General features: G+C 33.4%; 1 protein-coding gene across 2 annotated transcripts; it reads left to right on the forward strand.

Annotated features, from left to right (window-relative positions):
• Positions 1-5,982: 5,982 nt before the first annotated feature.
• On the forward strand, positions 5,983-17,525 carry LOC142505693 (pentatricopeptide repeat-containing protein MRL1, chloroplastic). Of its 2 annotated transcripts, none has more exons than XM_075618776.1 (19): positions 5,983-6,549; positions 8,146-8,794; positions 8,881-9,115; positions 9,379-9,442; positions 9,522-9,666; positions 9,760-9,875; positions 10,143-10,271; positions 10,417-10,590; positions 10,692-10,856; positions 11,866-12,006; positions 12,606-12,705; positions 13,747-13,855; positions 13,953-14,044; positions 14,148-14,238; positions 15,095-15,326; positions 15,449-15,541; positions 15,946-15,994; positions 16,068-16,161; positions 16,953-17,525. In XM_075618776.1, exons 1-19 carry the CDS (start codon positions 6,220-6,222, stop codon positions 17,185-17,187), a joined length of 3,243 nt encoding a protein of 1,080 aa, XP_075474891.1. In that variant the 5' UTR covers positions 5,983-6,219; the 3' UTR covers positions 17,188-17,525. The 2 variants fall into 2 exon arrangements, with proteins under 2 accessions (XP_075474891.1, XP_075474892.1); XM_075618777.1 differs by having other exon boundaries at positions 8,890-9,115.
• The last annotated feature ends 965 nt before the right edge of the window (positions 17,526-18,490 follow it).

The following is an 18,490-nucleotide window of genomic DNA, read 5'->3' on the forward strand; positions in this document are numbered from 1 at the left end:
GTCGTCGCTAATTAGTGACGGTTTAAAAACCGTCTCCACCGTTGCTAATTTAGCTATGGTTTAAAATCTGTCGCTAATTTAGCAACGGTGTTTAAATTTAGCGATTGTTTTAAACAACATCGCTATATTTAGAGACAGTTAAAAAGCGCCGCTAATTTTTTTAAAAATAAAAAATTACTTGTATAATTTAATAAATTTAAAAAAAAAACTTACAATCTAATTATGATAACAATACTCATGATCTTAACAAACACTTAAAAATTAACCAAAAATTGAAATGAAAAAACGTACCCTAAATCGAAACTAAAATCGTGTAAGAGAGAAAAATTTTAAGTGTTGTGAAGTGGTATGGAGAAAAATGAATCGAATATGCGGGTATTTATAGACAATTTGCGATCTATTAGCGACGGGTATCAAAAACCGCCGCGATTAACGACAGTTGTTAATGCGGCTATTAGCGACAGTTGAGTTGTAAGCGACGGTTTTTTATTAAACCGTCGCTGATTTAAAATTAGCGACAGTTGTTAATACGTCTATTAGCGACGGTTGATTTCACGACGGTTTTGGTGAAACCGTCGCTAATTTAAAAATTGGATGATTTTAATAATTGGGCGCCCCCAATTTTCACAGCGTGCTAATATGCATGTCGTGAATAATAATATTAACGGCGTGCGATTAATGTACTCCGTTAACGCCGTTAATGTCTAGACACAATTTTTTTAAAATGATTTACTTTTAACAGCGCACTTAAACATGCACACTGTTAATAATACTATTAACGACGTGCCTTTATTGTGTGCTGCGAAAATTGTATAGGTTATTAACAACTCACATATAACTGCACGCTGTTGATGACGTGCTGCGAAAAATCATTTTTCTTGTAGTGAGCCGAACCAAAGGGTCGGTCATGTTGGTTCGATTCAACTTCTAATTTCCCTCAATGCCAATAAGACGCGAACAACACAAATCAAGGGGCTTATGCTCATTGAGGCTCGAACAATGGGAAGAAAACTTATGCAATGATGGACACAAGTGCCACACATAACTTCATCATCGACGATGACGCCAAGCGAGTTGGTCTACGTGTGGAAGAGATGGAAGGCTAGTTGAAAACTTACAAGTCTCAAGCACGATATCGTCAAGACATTGAACGAGGGTTAGATATTTTGCATTTGAGTTTGGAAGGGCCAAGCGAATTACTTAACCGCATATTTGGATAATTATAAGCTGGTGATCGGCATGGACTTGCACGCATGATTCCTACACTAAGCGGGGTCACTGAGTTCAAGTCCTTGTAGGACATGAAACTCATTGAGGTGGAGAGCAAAAGGAATTGGACGTCCTTGGAGGTCACGGTGGGTGTAGGTTCACAGGGCATGATGCATGAAAATTGAGGCTCTAAGGGACGCATTAATAATGAAAAACGGCATGATCATGTGCACAAGGAATAAACCAAGCTAGCAAGAGGATTGCTTAGGCAAGAGACACGAGGATATAAGTTTCGGATGAGCCGACGGAGTTAGCACAAAGATTAAACTGGTCTAGAAGACGAGAGATTAAAAAGGTGAAGACCGAATATCCTAGTCCAGATAAAACAAGTAGATCACCCTCCAGATGAAGAGTTCACGTGCCAAGGCAATGGAGGGGCAAGTTGGTGGAACCATGGGAAGCGAATCATGCAGAGCAAGGACCACATGGAAAGGAGAGACGTGCGGCGTTTCTATGACCCAGTGTTCCAAGGCGACGAGGGCGTCGATGGATTATGGGGGGAGTGTCATTTCTCTACAGTTTCGACATGCAAGACATAAGGGATTTGGAAAAAGAAGTTTTTACTGAGGCTTATTGGCATCTGTAATTTTATTGAGTACTCTAGAATTATATTGAAGGCAAGAGAAGGTTCTAGATAAATTGAGAAATATTTTGAAGGATCTAGATCCATGCTGAAGGACCTAGAACAATGTGGACAAGTAATGAAAGTTCTATGTTAATGTGAAAGAGTCTAGAACATCGTGGAAAATGCTTGAACATTCCAGGTTCATGTGAAATGATCTAGAATGTTGTGAAAAATGTTGGGTCTAAAAACCTCCGGTACAATCTAGAAATATGTGAATACTTGGAGGAATATCTAAACTATTCTATGATACTCTTGTATTGTGTAGCATGTAAATGTATAGGAAGTTCTAGTATACTCAATTGTAGAGTTGTGTGGAATGTTCTAAATACTAGAAATATCTAAAAATATTAAGGAAATTGTATATATAGAGGTGTATGAGCTCATTTATAAGCTATAAATTCAAGAGCTCAACCAATTCATTCTTCAATCAACTAAGTGTGCACTTTATTTTTCTACAATTTCTCCAAGCAACCTGTGCTTATTTATGCACTTAACCACCAAGATCGCTTTTTAAGGTTGCTTCACTAGTACTCACAAGGGCGGAGTCGAGGGCAAATACCTCACTTGTACTTAGAAGTGCTAAGTTCGTGACATATAACTATGAATCATGGTGATGATCGAGCTCGTTTTCACTCATCATATTTTTTTTGAACATTTTTTTATAGAAGTTTATTTATTTCATTTACCAAAATTTTATCCATCAATGTTTTTATGTGTATCAACATTTTTCTTTATGTAAATTATACAAAAAAATCACCAAAAAAGTGTATTTAGGTCCCGTTTGGGCAAATATTTATTAAATATTGTTATAAAAAATTTTAAAAGTTGCTTTAAGAATAAATATATGTTTGAACAACTATTTTACAAAAAAATATTTTTTGAATTTAAAATGTATTTTTGAAAAGTATTTAAAACAAAATTTTGTTATAGTTAAACATAATTAAGAAGGTGTTTGCACAACTATTCGGCGTTTTTTAAAAAATAATATAAATAAAAAAACTATTTATTGAAATATTACAAAATTGAAACTTTTATGAAAATAGTTCAAAGCGGCACTTTTTCCTACGGATTTTAATTTTTTTTAAAAAAATAAAAAAAGTGGGGTTACGGATTCTGAATCCGTAACCGAGAGTCATAGATTCATTTGCGCCCATTTCGTCGATTCATTTGCGCAAATTTCCTCCGATTCATTTGCGCAAAATTCTTAAAGGTTATCACGGATTCTTTGTTTCTGGTTGTGTTTTTCGACTACGTTGCGTTGGTTTATCGAGCATCAGTAATTTTGAAGTATTTAACATGTATCAATTTTATTTTTATTATTACTGAAATAATTTTGTTTTATAATGTTATTTTTTAATAAGAATGTTTAACATTGTTAGATGATAATATTGTTCGTCGCTTTTATCATCAATTTCATTCGAGCGACTCTTAAAAGGTAACATTATTATTTTTGTTAATAATATTAAAATTATTTTTGTGTTTAGTGTTGTTATTATTATGAGAACAATAAAAAAATTTATTTAGATAGCATTTTTTGAGAAATAATTAATTATGAATCATTATTTTGTTTGCAATATGTCTAGACATCGTATAATTTTACAATTTGTTTTTTCTTGTTTGAATAAATGTAATAATATTTGAGTTATAATTTGGTGTACTACAACATAACAAATATTATAACGAAAATTTAAACAAGTATATTTTATAGTTTGATGTACTATAACATAACAAATAATTCATTTACTAATCGTGTAGGAATGAAAATCACGGGTGATTGAGTCATACATTGATATTAGTTAATCCAAAATATTTTAATCTAACTCAAATATTACTACAGTCATTCAAACAAGAAAAAACAAATTTTAAAACTATACGATGTCTATCTCGTATTGCAAACAAAATAATGATTCATAATTAATTATTTCTCATAAAATGCTAATTTATCTTGTACAACTAACAACTCTCTAAATAAATTTTTTTATTGTTCTCATAATAATAACAACACTAAACACAAAATTAATTTTAATATTATCAACAAAAATAATAATGTTACCTTTTAAGAGTCGCTCGAATGAAATTGATGATAAAATCAATTAAACATTCTTATCAAAAAAATAACGTTATAAAACAAAATTATTTCAATAATAATAAAAATAAAATTGATACATGTTAAATACTTCAAAATTTTTGATGCTCGATAAACCAATGCAGCGTAGTCGAAAAACATAACCGGAAACAAAGAATCCGTGACAACCTTTAATAATTTTGCGCAAATGAATCGGAGGAAATTTGCGCAAATGAATCGACGAAATGGACACAAATGAATCCGTGACCCAACTTTTTTATTTTTTAATTTTTAAAAAAATTAGATCCGTAGGAAAAAGAGTCGGTTTGCATTATTTTCATAAAAGTTTCAGTTTTGTAATATTTTAATAAATAGTTTTTAATTTATATTATTTTAAAAAAAGGCCCAACTATATTCAATGAATTTTTTTAATTCATGTTTAACTTATGTTTTTTTTATTCTAAATACATCAAAATCACCTCACAATTTTATAAATTATACTTGGATAATACTTTTGAAAAAAATAAATTTCAAAAAATATTTTACAAAAATCTTATCTAAACACATATTTTAAGTTTTTTTTTCTTATAAAATACTAAAAATGTTTTTAAAGTGCTTGTCAAATATAACCTTAAATTACTTGGTGAAACCTTATTTAAATTTACAATTACACACTTATTATATAACTTTATTTATGTTTTTTTTATTTTTTAAAACATTCGTTCTATTTAAATTTTCAATTCTATCTTTATCTATATTTTAAAATTCAATCCAATCTTTATCTATATTTTAAAAAATTTAGATAGTATATCACTTATAATAATAATAAAAAATATTAATTGAAAAAAACCAATATTATCATATTTAGACAAAATATTTTAAACGCATGCGACGAAGCACTAACATCTAATGAAACATGCTGATTTCTTTCCTATTAATTGGTTTCAGAATTAATGAGATAAATTTGTCTAATAATTAGCATTTTTATTTATGCTAATGACAATAGATGGTGGTATCTATTGAGGTTATTTCTGGATGTAAAGGTTAGAAGGTGAATCAAAATGTATTTTTTTGACTTATTAAAAGTTTATTAAATCTTCACTGTAAATAATATTAATAATAATAAGGAAAAATTCATATGCTTGCAAGATTTGTTATCCAGTTATCACGATGAAAAAAATAACGTGACATAATATGGTACATAGAATCATGATGATGATAAATATATTCTCATATCGATCAATTTTCAAATGTCAATATAATACTACCTTATCTCATTAAACAAGTTAAGATCAAATGGTAGATCTATTGCGAAACATTACTATAGATTTATTTTTATGAGATGGGTCGATTCGATCCTATTTAGAGTGAAAAATAACACTATTGACTTAAAAAATAATATTTTTTTATGATTCGGATCGGAGATCCGTCTAACGAAATTGACACGTGATACCGTATCACAAGAATGTTTGTATAAAAGGGTTAATATAATCTTTATATATAAAAAAACAAATTATTATAAAATAATCATAAATATTTTCAATATATATCATTTACCTTCCAGAATTGTTTATAATATAATAATAATCTATATTTCTATACTATTTTATTAAGTTTGAGACACTTAAAATAACTAACTTTGATGTCATGGTATGTTTTAATAATTATATATATTAATAAAATGTTACAATTTTAAAGCAAATTATATGTAGTTCAACGGTTAGAGTATTTGTTTTTAAGAGTTTAGGTTAAATGTTCAATTCCTATTGAGATTATTTTTTTATTCTTTTATTTTTTAATTTACATATCAAAATTACAGTTTAGTCCTTCGCTATTTCTTATAATTATATTTTGATCCTCAAATATAAATCAAATGAATTATAAAAAATATTATATAAGCACGCTCCTCATTTAAATATAAATCAAATAAATTATAAAAAAATATTATACAAATACGCAACGTGTGCAGTCTGTTCACCGATAATAATAAAAATCAAAAGGTTGCAAATATCTGACGAATCTTTCTTTGTTCCACTTTCTTCAAAGAACAAAATCCTCCCGGTTCCACTCATTTTCTATCAGTTTGTCCCATTTATGTACCGTTAAACCCTGAAAAGGTTGCATCGCAGATAACCGTAAACGCAGGAACCGGAGAGGATTTTGTCATGCGTGAGCGGCATCGATCCTCCCTTTAATTCCTTGCCGCTCCATCACTTTATCCTCTTCACTTGGCTGCGTCAAGTTCCCATCTGTCGAGTCCATGGATTCGAGCTTGATTATGAAACCCCGAGCATTGTCCTTGATTACACGCGCTCCTGTGAACCCTCAATGCTCGTCGTGGCAGCACGTGGGGCTACTCCGAAGTGAATTCCTCGGCTGCGACCACAATCTCCGGTGGTCGCAAGACCTGCTTAGTTATCGGAGAAAATGTAAAAAATTAAAGTCAAGATCGAACTCCCATCACTACAAATACATGATTAGAGTTTCGCTGGACTCGCAGCCGACTCTCGTCTTCCCCGCAGTTGCCACATTTTCTGCCCTCACTGTCGTGTTTTTCACCTATTCGAAGAAACAGTTCGATGTCATGCAGGTAAAAGCTAATTTTATCCTTTGTAAGTGTTTCGTAGAGTTCATGTGGAAAGTATGCTCTATCTACTGAACACGTTGCGTCTCTATGATTCTTGCGTCTCTATGATTCTGGTGTGTCCGTGATCTTTGGTACTTGGCATGAGAACAATTTGCCAGTTTTTCCTTTTTTTCATATCGTGTTTGATAATTAAAGGAAGACCTGAACTCCTGAAGGGTGGCGGATGTTCAGAGTTTATCTTTTGTTAGTTTGAGAAACTGAAATGCCGTTGATATAGGAAAACACACCTCTGCTTCTGAATTACTTGGTTTATCAGCTATATTAATGCTTTTATATCTGCATTTCTCAGCTCAGTTTAGTTTCACTCTTCCCAGTTTAATTATCGAAATAACAGTCATTGGAATGTTATGAAAGAATTTCTTGTCGTGCCACCTTCTTAAAGGCTATAATTTGGTCTTGGATTTCATTTGCGGAATGAGAAAAAATATTATCCTTTGTTTAGTTAGAAATTTGAAATTGAGGCTTGTATCCAATTCAATATTATGTCTATAGTCTTTCATCTTCAGACGTATGTGATGTTCATGGTAGTGGAGAAGTGAGTTTCCAATGCCCTGCAATGTGTATTTATTTGAAACTAAGTTTTGTAGTCCTCTATTGTGTTAAGCCTATGTTACAAATTAAAATTGGATATTTGTTACCATCAAATTGGCTTCTTGTCCCTACCTAACTGTGTTTTTGTGACACTTGACCGAGTTTTGTCTATGTTGGATTGGGTGACACACGAGAGTTGCCACCTTTGGAGTATACTTAACTTTTTACCTTTTAGTACATTGTTGATGGTCTGAGTGTAGGCTCTATACGACCGAGAAATTGTCTTATCAGCTGAGGCCAACGGTAGGTGCTGACTCTCTGTTGATTGACTGATTTTACTAGCAGTTGAGGCAACTCTAATACAAAAGCTTAATTGTTTTTTATTAGTTTTTTTTAATACTTTAATTTTAATTAAACATTATTCTAGTTGGTGTAAAGTATTTTAGTAATAGAATATGAGGTAAATGTGAAAGAAATTGTTTACAAGTATGTCTTTAAATCTTATTTGATATTATACTTCCATTAGTTTCTTCATTTTCATTATATCTAACAACACGAAAGGTTTTCGAAGATTAGAGATTGATTTCCTTTAAAAGGAAACACGCCTTCAATGATTCTACTAATATACACTCTCTTTTTTCCACTTTTGTCAACGAAATCAAGTGTTTATAAAAGAGTCATTTGAGAAAGTGAGGCCTGCTAATTGATTAGTTGGATACTTTGACGTGATAGTAGTTGAGTTCTGTAATTTCCTAAGAATCTCAAAGCTCAAGAAGGAAAATTGCACAGCTAACATAGTCAGTGGTAGTAGAATGTCATAGCAGGTTCTGTCACGACTCACGAGAAGGCTCTTAATGAAAATGTAGTATCATCATGTTTGACAATCCATTTTGATGACAATCTGTGATTACAAGGTTGTTTCACGATTTATCTGGTCGCAGAAATAACAGAATGTTAATTTTTGTTGATTTGCAAGAACTAGCTTGTGACTCTTTTCAATGCTTTTAGATGCCAGGACAGCTAATTCTTGCATTATCTGAACAAATAAGAAGCATTATGAGCTGGATTATTACAGATGCAGACTCTGAAGATTTAAGGAAGGAAACATACGTTGGTGATAACAGAAGTATGGTAAAAGGAACTAGAGAAAGCAACCAAATGGTTTCTGAGATCGAGTTTTGTGATACCGATACAATTCTCAGAGACACTCTCATCACAAAAGAATCTACATTTCAATCTAATGTGGTTCCTTCAAGCGCCAAAAACTTTGTAACCGACGGGACATCTGAGATTATGGAGTTATCATCTATACCCACCAAAGTCAACGTGCCATCTTTCCTCACCGAAATTCGCGAGGTGCATCTGGATGTGCCAGCTGCTACAGATTCTTCAGCTCCAGTAATTAAGTCAAATTTGAGATCCGCATCTTGTTCAGCATTTGATCTACTGGCAGAATCTGATAAACTTGGAGTAAACCTTGAAATCCTCAAAGAGGGTGATGCACATCGCTATAACCTTTATTTAAGAGATTCCCCTCGGGAAGAGCTTCCCAAAATTGACGTGGCCATTCATGAGAATAGTTCCTCTTTATCTTTCACAAATAATTCTTTGGTGGAAGGATCAAGTCTTAGTGCTCCAGATAATGCTTTGTCTACAGGTTGTCAGATAGATGTGTCTTTGCTTCTCTAAGTTTTTCTACATTAAATGTTATTCTGTATCCTTATTTAATGATAAGAGTTGCAGTCTTTCCAGAAAAAGGGGAAGGAAAACTGCCTCTTGGTTGTAGTGAAGGCTTTTTTTGTCACCAGAAGGGTTCAGGAAATAGGAAAGGTTTAAGAAACAAGAGCAAGAACATTTTTCATCAAGATAGCCAGAAAAAATTGTTCCAGTCCTCCAGTACCAAGGGGAATCATATGAAAGACAAGCATAACCCTTCATGGCAGTTACGTGTTTACAATCAACTTCTAAGAGAAGGCAGGTAATTCCTTTGGGTTAGTAGTATTTTTTCACGTTCTTATTTTGTTTTGAATTGCTTATCTTTATGACATAAATGACAGCGCAATCAACTATAATCCATAGTAAAGTAAGAACTACTCTGGTGATGGGCAGACAAGTGCTGAACACGTTGTTGTTTGACACTTTACATGATAATTAATCAATAACCTTCCTTATACACGTGGATTATGACCAATATTTTCATATATTGATCTTGCCAGCATGCTTATAGTTTCTGGATTCCAGGTTGAATAGCTGCATTGAGTTGCTTGAAGATATGGAAGAAAAAGGTCTGTTGGATATGGATAAGGTGAGTCTGCTTACCTGATTTCCTTCTGTTGCAGCGACGAGTCTCTTGTGTGATGACTTTTCAAATACCACGCTTCCAGGTTTATCATGTCAGATTTTTTGATGCCTGTAAAAGAAAAAAGGCCGTTAAAGAAGCATTCCGCTTCATCAGACTTATCCCAAATCCAACCTTGAGTACATTCAATTTGCTCATGTCTGTTTGTGCAGGCTCACAAGACTCTGAGGGTATGTGCTTTTTCCCTTAAACATGAAAACAGTTCTTCCCACATGCCACTGAAACCTGAAGCCATTCTTTAAATTTTCTTACCTTATATGTAGGTGCCTCTGAAGTTATGCAACACGTTCAGGAAGCTGAATTGAAAGCCGACTGCAAACTTTATACTACTTTAATATCAACCTATGCCAAATGTGGAAAGGTGGATACTATGTTCAAGGTATAGACCAAGTCTTGTAAGCTCCCATTTCAATGATTTATGAACCAATCCCCTGTCAGCCTATTTATCTGTTGCACTAGAGGATGGCGAGAAACCTCAATCTTCAACAGTATAAAATATAACTAGTGGATTCCTCTGCTTTATAAGTTATCGTGTGTTGTAACCAATATCATTGATCTGTTTATGAATTACTAAAGGTGTCGTGACAGTTTGTTTTGTATTTTTTTCCTCCGAATTCATCTCCTCACAAGATTTACTAGATTTCAGGTTTTTCATGAAATGGTAAATGCTGGAGTCGAACCAAATGTTCACACATATGGTGCTCTGATCGATGGTTGTGCCAAGGCAGGACAAATTGCTAAGGCATTTGGTGCCTATGGAATACTAAGATCTAAGGTTAATAATATGATAGGTTTCGATTACTGTTTCTTTTTGTAGCATGCTTACAGCTGTTGTCTTATTTTAGCATACAATCGTATTTCTGTGGTTTGTACATTGGGCTACTAGATAAGTCTAACCTACAATCTCTTGTATACAATAGAATGTGAAGCCAGACAGAGTTATTTTCAATGCGCTTATCACTGCATGTGGTCAATCAGGAGCTGTAGACCGTGCATTTGACGTGTTGTCAGAAATGAGAACTGAGATACAACCCATAGATCCCGATCATATTACCATTGGTGCTCTGATGAAGGCCTGTGCTCATGGCGATCAGGTGGGTTTTGTTTGGGTTCTTGACAAAATCAAGTTGATCATTGGTCCTCATTCTGTTGTACCACATTGTATCTTAACTGGGCTTATGAGAACTGTTTTTAGGTTGATCGGGCGAGAGAAGTGTACAATATGATTCATGAGTACGGTATCAAGGGCAGTGCAGAACTTTACACTATTGCTGTAAACAGTTGTAGCCATCATGGTGATTGGGAGTTTGCTTGCAGTGTTTATGCTGACATGATTAAAAACAATATTGCCCCTGATGAGGTTGTCCATTCATATTCTGTAGCTTTTAGTGTCTCATTTTAATTATTATTCTTTTGGGCATGACTTAAATTCTGGTTTTATGGTCTAAATTTAGTGGCGTAATGAAGTCAACAAATCTCAGTTCCAATGGAGGGATGGGGTGGGGGCTGGCATTCCCCCTATTTTTCAACAGTTATTTTTAACTTGAGACTTTAAAGAATGATGGTATTATGCACTTATCGATCTCAAAATTGCCCCCTAAAATTCTCATTTCACTTTGACATTTCGATCCTCCTTTTTCTTCCTAGCTTTCATTTTAAACAGAGAAAAATATCAGAAAATTAAAGCATTTGCAATGCATCCACATTTTTAAGCTTGCACCTTTCTGTTTTAATTTAAATGTCTTTTCAACCCTCAAATAAATAAGAGTTGAACACTTTGCATTGTAGCATTATTCTAAGTCATCACTCTTTTATTTGCTCATTCCTTCTCTTATTTTCGACTAGCATTCATCTGCTTAAAAAATCACCGAATCACATGAGTCAAAGCGCCCGAATCACGTGAGTCCAAGCCCGAGTCTAATTTTTTAGATGTCTTTGTGAGTATTCTTTGTCATTGCCGCTTGGTGTCCTATTTAATTATTTGCATGAATACTTAGAAACTTGATGTTTATCAACTGTCAAAATTCATTTTAAACCACTACAAAAAATCAACATCTCTTTCTTTATATATATGTGCAGTGTATGCTATGCTATTGTAGTATATCATACTACAGTAACTGGTTTACAAAGGTTGGATGACAACATTCTAAGGTGGTTGACTTTGTCAATTTCTGGAATGCTCTGGTGTTGATTTTGTGTTTTTGTAGTTTCGTTTCTGTACCGGTCATATTTGCAGGTCTAGCTTTACGTGGTCCGTGATAGAGTCTAGCTTCAGATATACATATTTGTACATGCTGGCACACATATGAATTTGTTATATTCCTGTGTTTTTGGTAAATGTCAGTCTTACTTTAACTTTTTCCATCCAGATGTTTATCAGCGCATTGATAGATGTCGCAGGGCATGCTGGAAAAGTGGATGCCGCATTTGAAATTCTCGAAGAAGCTAGGGCTAAGGGAATGCCTGTTGGAATTATATCATATAGTTCCTTGATGGGTGCTTGTAGCAATGTATGGGCTGCTCATATGATTTTGATTTTGTGATTTTCCTTATTTACATTGCTTTTGTCTTCATCAAAGCGATTGGGTTGTGCTTCCCACTAATAAGTAATCAACAAACAGGGATTATTTTAATTTGAGTTGAGATATTGAATCTTGATTTCAATTTTTATCTCTTGGATTATGCTGATAGTTTTCAATAATCCAAACATCATTTGCATGAGTTGTAATGTCTGTCTTTCTTCTCTTAGGAACTGAAGATCAATTAAGTTCTGCGTGTGAACACATATATTAAATGCTTCTCCACTTGATTAACTAAAGTTTTGGATGAGGTGGTCATTTTGATATCAACGATAAAGATAACGATGACGATAACAAACCTTTTGTTTCATGTTTTAACCTATATAGTAAGATACTATATCCTAAATCAAGGGTATACACTCTAACTAACCTTACTTTAGTATTTGTAAACAGCTTCAATTTCTCAGCGGCAATAATGACATCATAGGAATGATTTGTTGATTTACGCCATTGTATTCATAGTATTGAAGGTAAGTCCCCACTTCTGAATTTTTGGTGTCTGACTACTGCATCTGCTCAATCTGTTTTAGGCCAGAGATTGGCAGAAGGCACTGGAGCTTTATAAGGTCATCAAGAGCTTGAACCTTAAGACAACAGTACCAATGATGAATGCCTTGATAAATTCCTTGTGTAAGTTCTCAAACACACCCCTCCCCCCAGCCGGTAAAGCTCTCCCCGAAACTCTCTGCAAGTTTAGTTTCTTAAAGTTTGACTGAACATATAATATGTATCCATTATGTTAGCAAACAATAATCATTTTCATGGTTCTTAGATGAAAAAAAAAAAAGAAAATTGATGACAATGGCCGTGAAGTTAAATTTATTGATAATATGTTTTATTGAGAGGTGCTAATGACCTCAGTTATCAAACGACATGGATTGGCTATGTTGAAGTTATTTATGGATGAAATTGCAGACCGCTTTCTTCCTGCCCTTTGGACGCTTCATCTACAATTTTTGGACTAATATTTACCACACAGACATTTGGCTCAGAGAGCTTATCTATTAAAACCCTATGAGTGAATGTGGTTCAATTAAAGGGATACGGCGTAATTTCGATGGCCAAGCAACTTTTTTTTGCACTTTTCCTGGTAAAAAATCAGCCCATGTTGAATTTAATCAGTGGAAATCAAGCCAGGAGACGACGAATCGAATTCTAGGAAGTCTTATCTCATTATTTGACTGACTGACCAGGAGTTTTATTTGGGAAATGTCAGTTTTAAGTATTATTAAATAAAGATAAATTCTATCGTACTTGAACTGGTGGCAATGAGGAGCAAGCATATTATTAATTTTAGAACTGTCATAATGGGGATAAGTACCAGCACTATCCTACAGGAACTTTAACGTTGAATAACGATAGGACAACTTCAATTTATATTAACGGACAATTCTCATATGCTTTAAATTGTATGGTTAGAGGTAATCACACCTTTGAGGTGTCATCAACTGTGTAGGAGAGTTTTTTCCTTAATTCGTGAAGATTGTATAGGAAACGTGGCCGACTCGTCCAAAAAAATATCAAGAATGAAGGGGCTGTCCATGGACGGGGCGAGTCTGTATGCGGAGAGCTTGAAAATTGTCTTTGTCATGTCACAAAATTTGAAATAGTTAAAGCTCGTGTTTATGGTATTGTAGTGTGAGGAAATCACCTGTTCATATGCCATTGCAGGTGATGGTGATCAACTCGAGATGGCTATCAAAACTTTATTTGAAATGAAAGACATGGGCTTATGTCCCAATTCCATCACATACTCCATTCTTTTAGTGGCAAGTGATAAGTAATAACCTGCCTTTGTGTACAAGCAATATGATTTTGTTATTTCCTTCCCAGCAACAATTATCCAGATCTCATATACTGGTTTGATCTCTTTCCAGCAAGGATGATCTAGAAGCTGGCCTCATGCTTATCTCCGAAGCAAAAAAGGATCGTGTTGCCCCTAACCTTGTAATGTGCCGGTGCATCCTGGGTATGATTAGTTGATTTTCTCTATCATGTTTCTGTGAGAATGTATTAATGATTGGCAGGGAAATCATTGGCTTCATCAAGTTTACTTTGTCCATTTTCTGAAGCTATGTGCTTATCAAGATTCCAAAAAGCTTGTAAATTCGGTGAGCCGGTACTATCTTTCTCCTCTGGACGACTTCAGATTGACAGTAAATGGTAAATCATTTATATGAAGCAATTTATTGTTTCGTTTTTTTGCTGAAACTAAAAAATAATAACGAATCACTCGTTTGGATTCTTTTCCTTACATTTTTAGTACAAAAGTCGGTCGCAAAATGTTTTTTTTAGTCATAATGCAGTGCCTTGTTCTGTAAAGTTCCTTGATCAGAAACATTTCAGTAAAGTTGGAGCACTTTACTTATGACTGGGTCATCCTTGTAAACTTGAAATACTAATCCCATGTTTCTACTATACAAGTTTCAATCTCTCTTTAATTTTTTCTTTCCCTTTTTTGCTCCTACCAAAAATTAGGCCATCATTGCCAATCTCCCTGATGTTTTTTCTGCTTTTATCACCAGATCCGAAGTGAAAAATAATGTTTGGAGTATGATATTCTCGGTGATATAATTATTGATACACCCAGAGATTAAACTGTTCACGGTGTTTGCAGACATTAGAAATGGTTTATGAAAAATGCAAAATCTTTATGATTTTTCAGCGCCAATTGTGGTGCAAGTTTTGTTTTGCTTTTTTAAAAAAATCAATTAAATTTATCTGTACTGCAAGTCTGATTATGATTTTTCCCATATTATATTAAAATGCAAATGAAAAGTTCTCCTTTGAGACTGCTTGATTAGATTTTGGCTGATTTTCCATATTACCGGATTTAAGTTCCTGTCACTATCATTTTGAGGGCCGAAAACTGTATCTTCTTTTTATATTTGCTGAAATTTTATCTTGCCTTCCACAGAGACTATCATTTGTGTAAGCTAACCGACTTTGCTTAGATTTACTCTGAAACGATGAATGTAAAATTTTTTAAGAAGCATTTTGAGATGAGTCATGTTTGCAGGACATCCTCGGCCTTGATGATGTACAGGGAAACAATCACAGCTGGTGTCACACCTACAATGGATGAACTTTCTCAAGTTTTGGGATGCCTTCAGCTTCCTTATGATGTATCTGTAAGAAATAGGCTCATTGAGAATCTTGGAGTTCATAGTGGTATATCAGAAGGCGCAAACATCTATTCCTTCATTAATGGGTTTGGGGAATTTGATCCGCGTGCTATATCTTTAGTAGAGGTCTGCAAACAATTTCAAAAATGACCTAGTTTCGTTAATATTTAACAATATCTTTATTGGTTTTTTGAACATGCATATCCTCAAACATTACAAGAGTAAATTTACTCGTCTTTGAATTCTAGGAAGCTGCTTCACTTGGAGTTGTTCCTTTTGTCTCTCTAAAAGAAAGCCCAATCGTCATAGATGCCAGAAATTTCAATGTGCATACAGCTGAGGTATGCTTGTTTCTCTTGGTAGCAATATGTTTCTACTATCAACCATACAATTCTAGTTGATTCAACTGTCACATTTAAGCCATATGAAATTCACTCCTGTTTCGGGAGGAACCTCTTCCTCTAGGTTTCCCAACAACTCCGTGAATGTCTTGTTTTCTCCATTGTTATTTTGTGCCACAAAAAGGAATAGGTATTGACTTTAAATCTCCTTTTTATCTTGTTTTAGTTGTTTCTCTCTCTTTTTGTCCTGCTCCTGCTCACTCATGCGAATTCTTCACCAACATACAAACGTGATCCATATTTTTTAATACATGATTTTTTTTTCAGCATTTAAATTTTATTAGTTAAGATGTAGTAATACTGTGAATTATAGATTTTAACTGATGGATGCAAACAACTGTCAGGTATATCTCTTGACGGTTCTGAAAGGGCTCAAGTATCGTTCAGCTGCTGGTACCCTCTTACACTTATTGGTGTTGCTTTGTTTTATCTTTGTTGAACTCTCCTCTCTGCATTTTTTTTTCAGGTGCAAAACTGCCTAATATAACCATTTTACTGCCCGTGAAGAATACACAAATTAAGATTCCTGCTGGTGAGAAAACGATTAATATTGCCGGAAGGTGAGAGAATCTTCTCTGCTTATTTGAAACAAAAAATTTCCGTATGTGTTTCTAACGTTGCGGTGGACATGCTGTTGTTTCCTTCTATTAGTGAATGATAGGAACCAAACCTAAGACGAAGAATCTCGAAATTTGACTCTCACAAAAATTATAACTGATTCTGGCATAGAACTGGACTTTCTTGCTTGTGAGCCACACGATTTGAGTTCAAATTTTACTGATCCTGGAGTTTATATATTATTTATTTATAAATTGAATAAATATCATATAATATATATGAAGATTAAATAATTCAAAAAACAGTGAAATAAAATTGTATCCTTTTTTTTCTCTGCTCACAATGCACGGTGCTTTTACTTGACATCTAGTTTGAATTATGTTTACCATAAATTAGCAGACTGGTTAATCTCATTCCCATAAATTCGAGGACAGTTCATTTATAGCCCTACTTTGAGTAAGCTCCGGGACTTTAGAAGATTCATTTGTAAATTTGGACTTTATAATGATTGAATGATATATTTGTTTACTTTCAGTTGAGAAGAGTGAATTAAGTTACTCTAACTGAGAGCACCGAATATTGGAATGAAGACACTGGATTAACAACCGAAAAATAAATTTAACCGTCCAACGTGAAAGTGACTCGATTTTTTTATCCTTGTTAGCTGAGCCACTTCACCATTGAAATAATATCTTTTAACAATAATCGGTTGATTTAGATGTTAATTTGTCATTTGTGAAACCGTGATTAGTTATGTTTCAAAATGTTTAGAAGTTGCTTCTTTTGCATGCAGGATAAGTCAGTCACTTGCAGGAGTGTTGAGGAGACTTGGTATTGCTTACCAAGGAAATGAGTCATATGGAAAGATCCGAATCAATGGTGTTACCATAAGAAAGTGGTTCGAGCCCAAGCTAGAGTCTAGTTTCATCAGGAGTACAACTCATAAGAGTTGGTCCCATGGACATCTAAGTTCAGGCATACTCCGCCAACAACTTACAATCAGAACTGGTCTTTTGTCCTTGGATTAAAGATGATGAATGGTGTCTTCCAGGAATGGATTCACTTTGCAACTCATACTCCACTCGAATCTCTGGTGGTGCACAAATTCTTTGCTTAATTAGTTATGTGAAAGCAGCAGAAGTGCGTTCTGGGGAAGGAAATGATCAAATGTAAGGTTGCATCATGCTTTGAGAAGAATCAGATATTTGTCGGTTGGAAAATGTTTATACATGTGAAATGAAAGTATAAGTTGGAATTTACGTGTTTATATTAGTGAAAAAAAGAAAAATGGCACCTGAGGAGAATGCCTAGATTTGTAAACTGCTGTTCTTAGGAGGCGATTCGCATTTTGATCATCCCTTTTTTATGTGCTAGATTTCAAGTCACTCTTCGAATATGTGGTCAAGGTAATATAATTTCTTGGACTCACTTTCCTTTCTTTGGTTACATTTTTCACACGCTAAAAAGTCGAACTTTCTTCTTTCAATGTTCGTAACTGTGAGTACTTGGGTAGTCACGATAAGATTTAGCATGGCCAAAAGTGTTTAGTTTGTGCTTAGATTATATTGACGTATTTGAAATAATAGATTTCCAATTCCTTATTTCGGTTCCTCCCGGAGTCATATCCGGAAAAATATTTAATAATGTTTAAACTAAATCATGTTAAAATATTCGTCTTTGTAAATTTCGAAAAAATAATTGATAAAAAAAATTCGATAACTTAAATCTACCATGCAGAGAGTATGGTATGTGTGATGAGATTAAAAGGGTTCAGTACATTCGGAGAAAATAAAGATTTAAAAAAAAATTCCAACTTAGTATTTTATCAACTAGCTTAGATTTTATAAGATTTGGTCTAAAATTGCAATTTTTTCGTGACAATTCTATATCTATATACGTATAAAATTGTAGATAAGGAGCTTTGTTTTGTAATTGTGAAAAATAAAAATGACATCTTTTATCAATACAAGTCCAAAAAACTCAATAAAAATATATATGTAAAATTCTAACAAATGTTATTGAATTATGATTACAATATAATTGATTATAATAAATATAATTATTATATTAATTTTCTCAAATAATTCATCATTATATTGTCTTTAAATATTTTATTCTTTTAATTTTTTCTCTACAAGTTTTTTTAAATAAAGATTTTAATAAATTATTTATTAAAATTTATATGAACAATTATTATTAATATATTAATAATATCATAAGTATTTGTATTATAGAATTCTAAAAAAAAAATAAAAAAAATTCATAGGAAGTTAAATATTATTTAAATTGAATATTGTGACTTATATTTTGCTATCAATATTATTATTTCTT

This window comes from Primulina tabacum, chromosome 10 (genome assembly GCF_025594145.1).
Source record: "Primulina tabacum isolate GXHZ01 chromosome 10, ASM2559414v2, whole genome shotgun sequence".
NCBI classification, from domain to species: domain Eukaryota; kingdom Viridiplantae; phylum Streptophyta; class Magnoliopsida; order Lamiales; family Gesneriaceae; genus Primulina; species Primulina tabacum.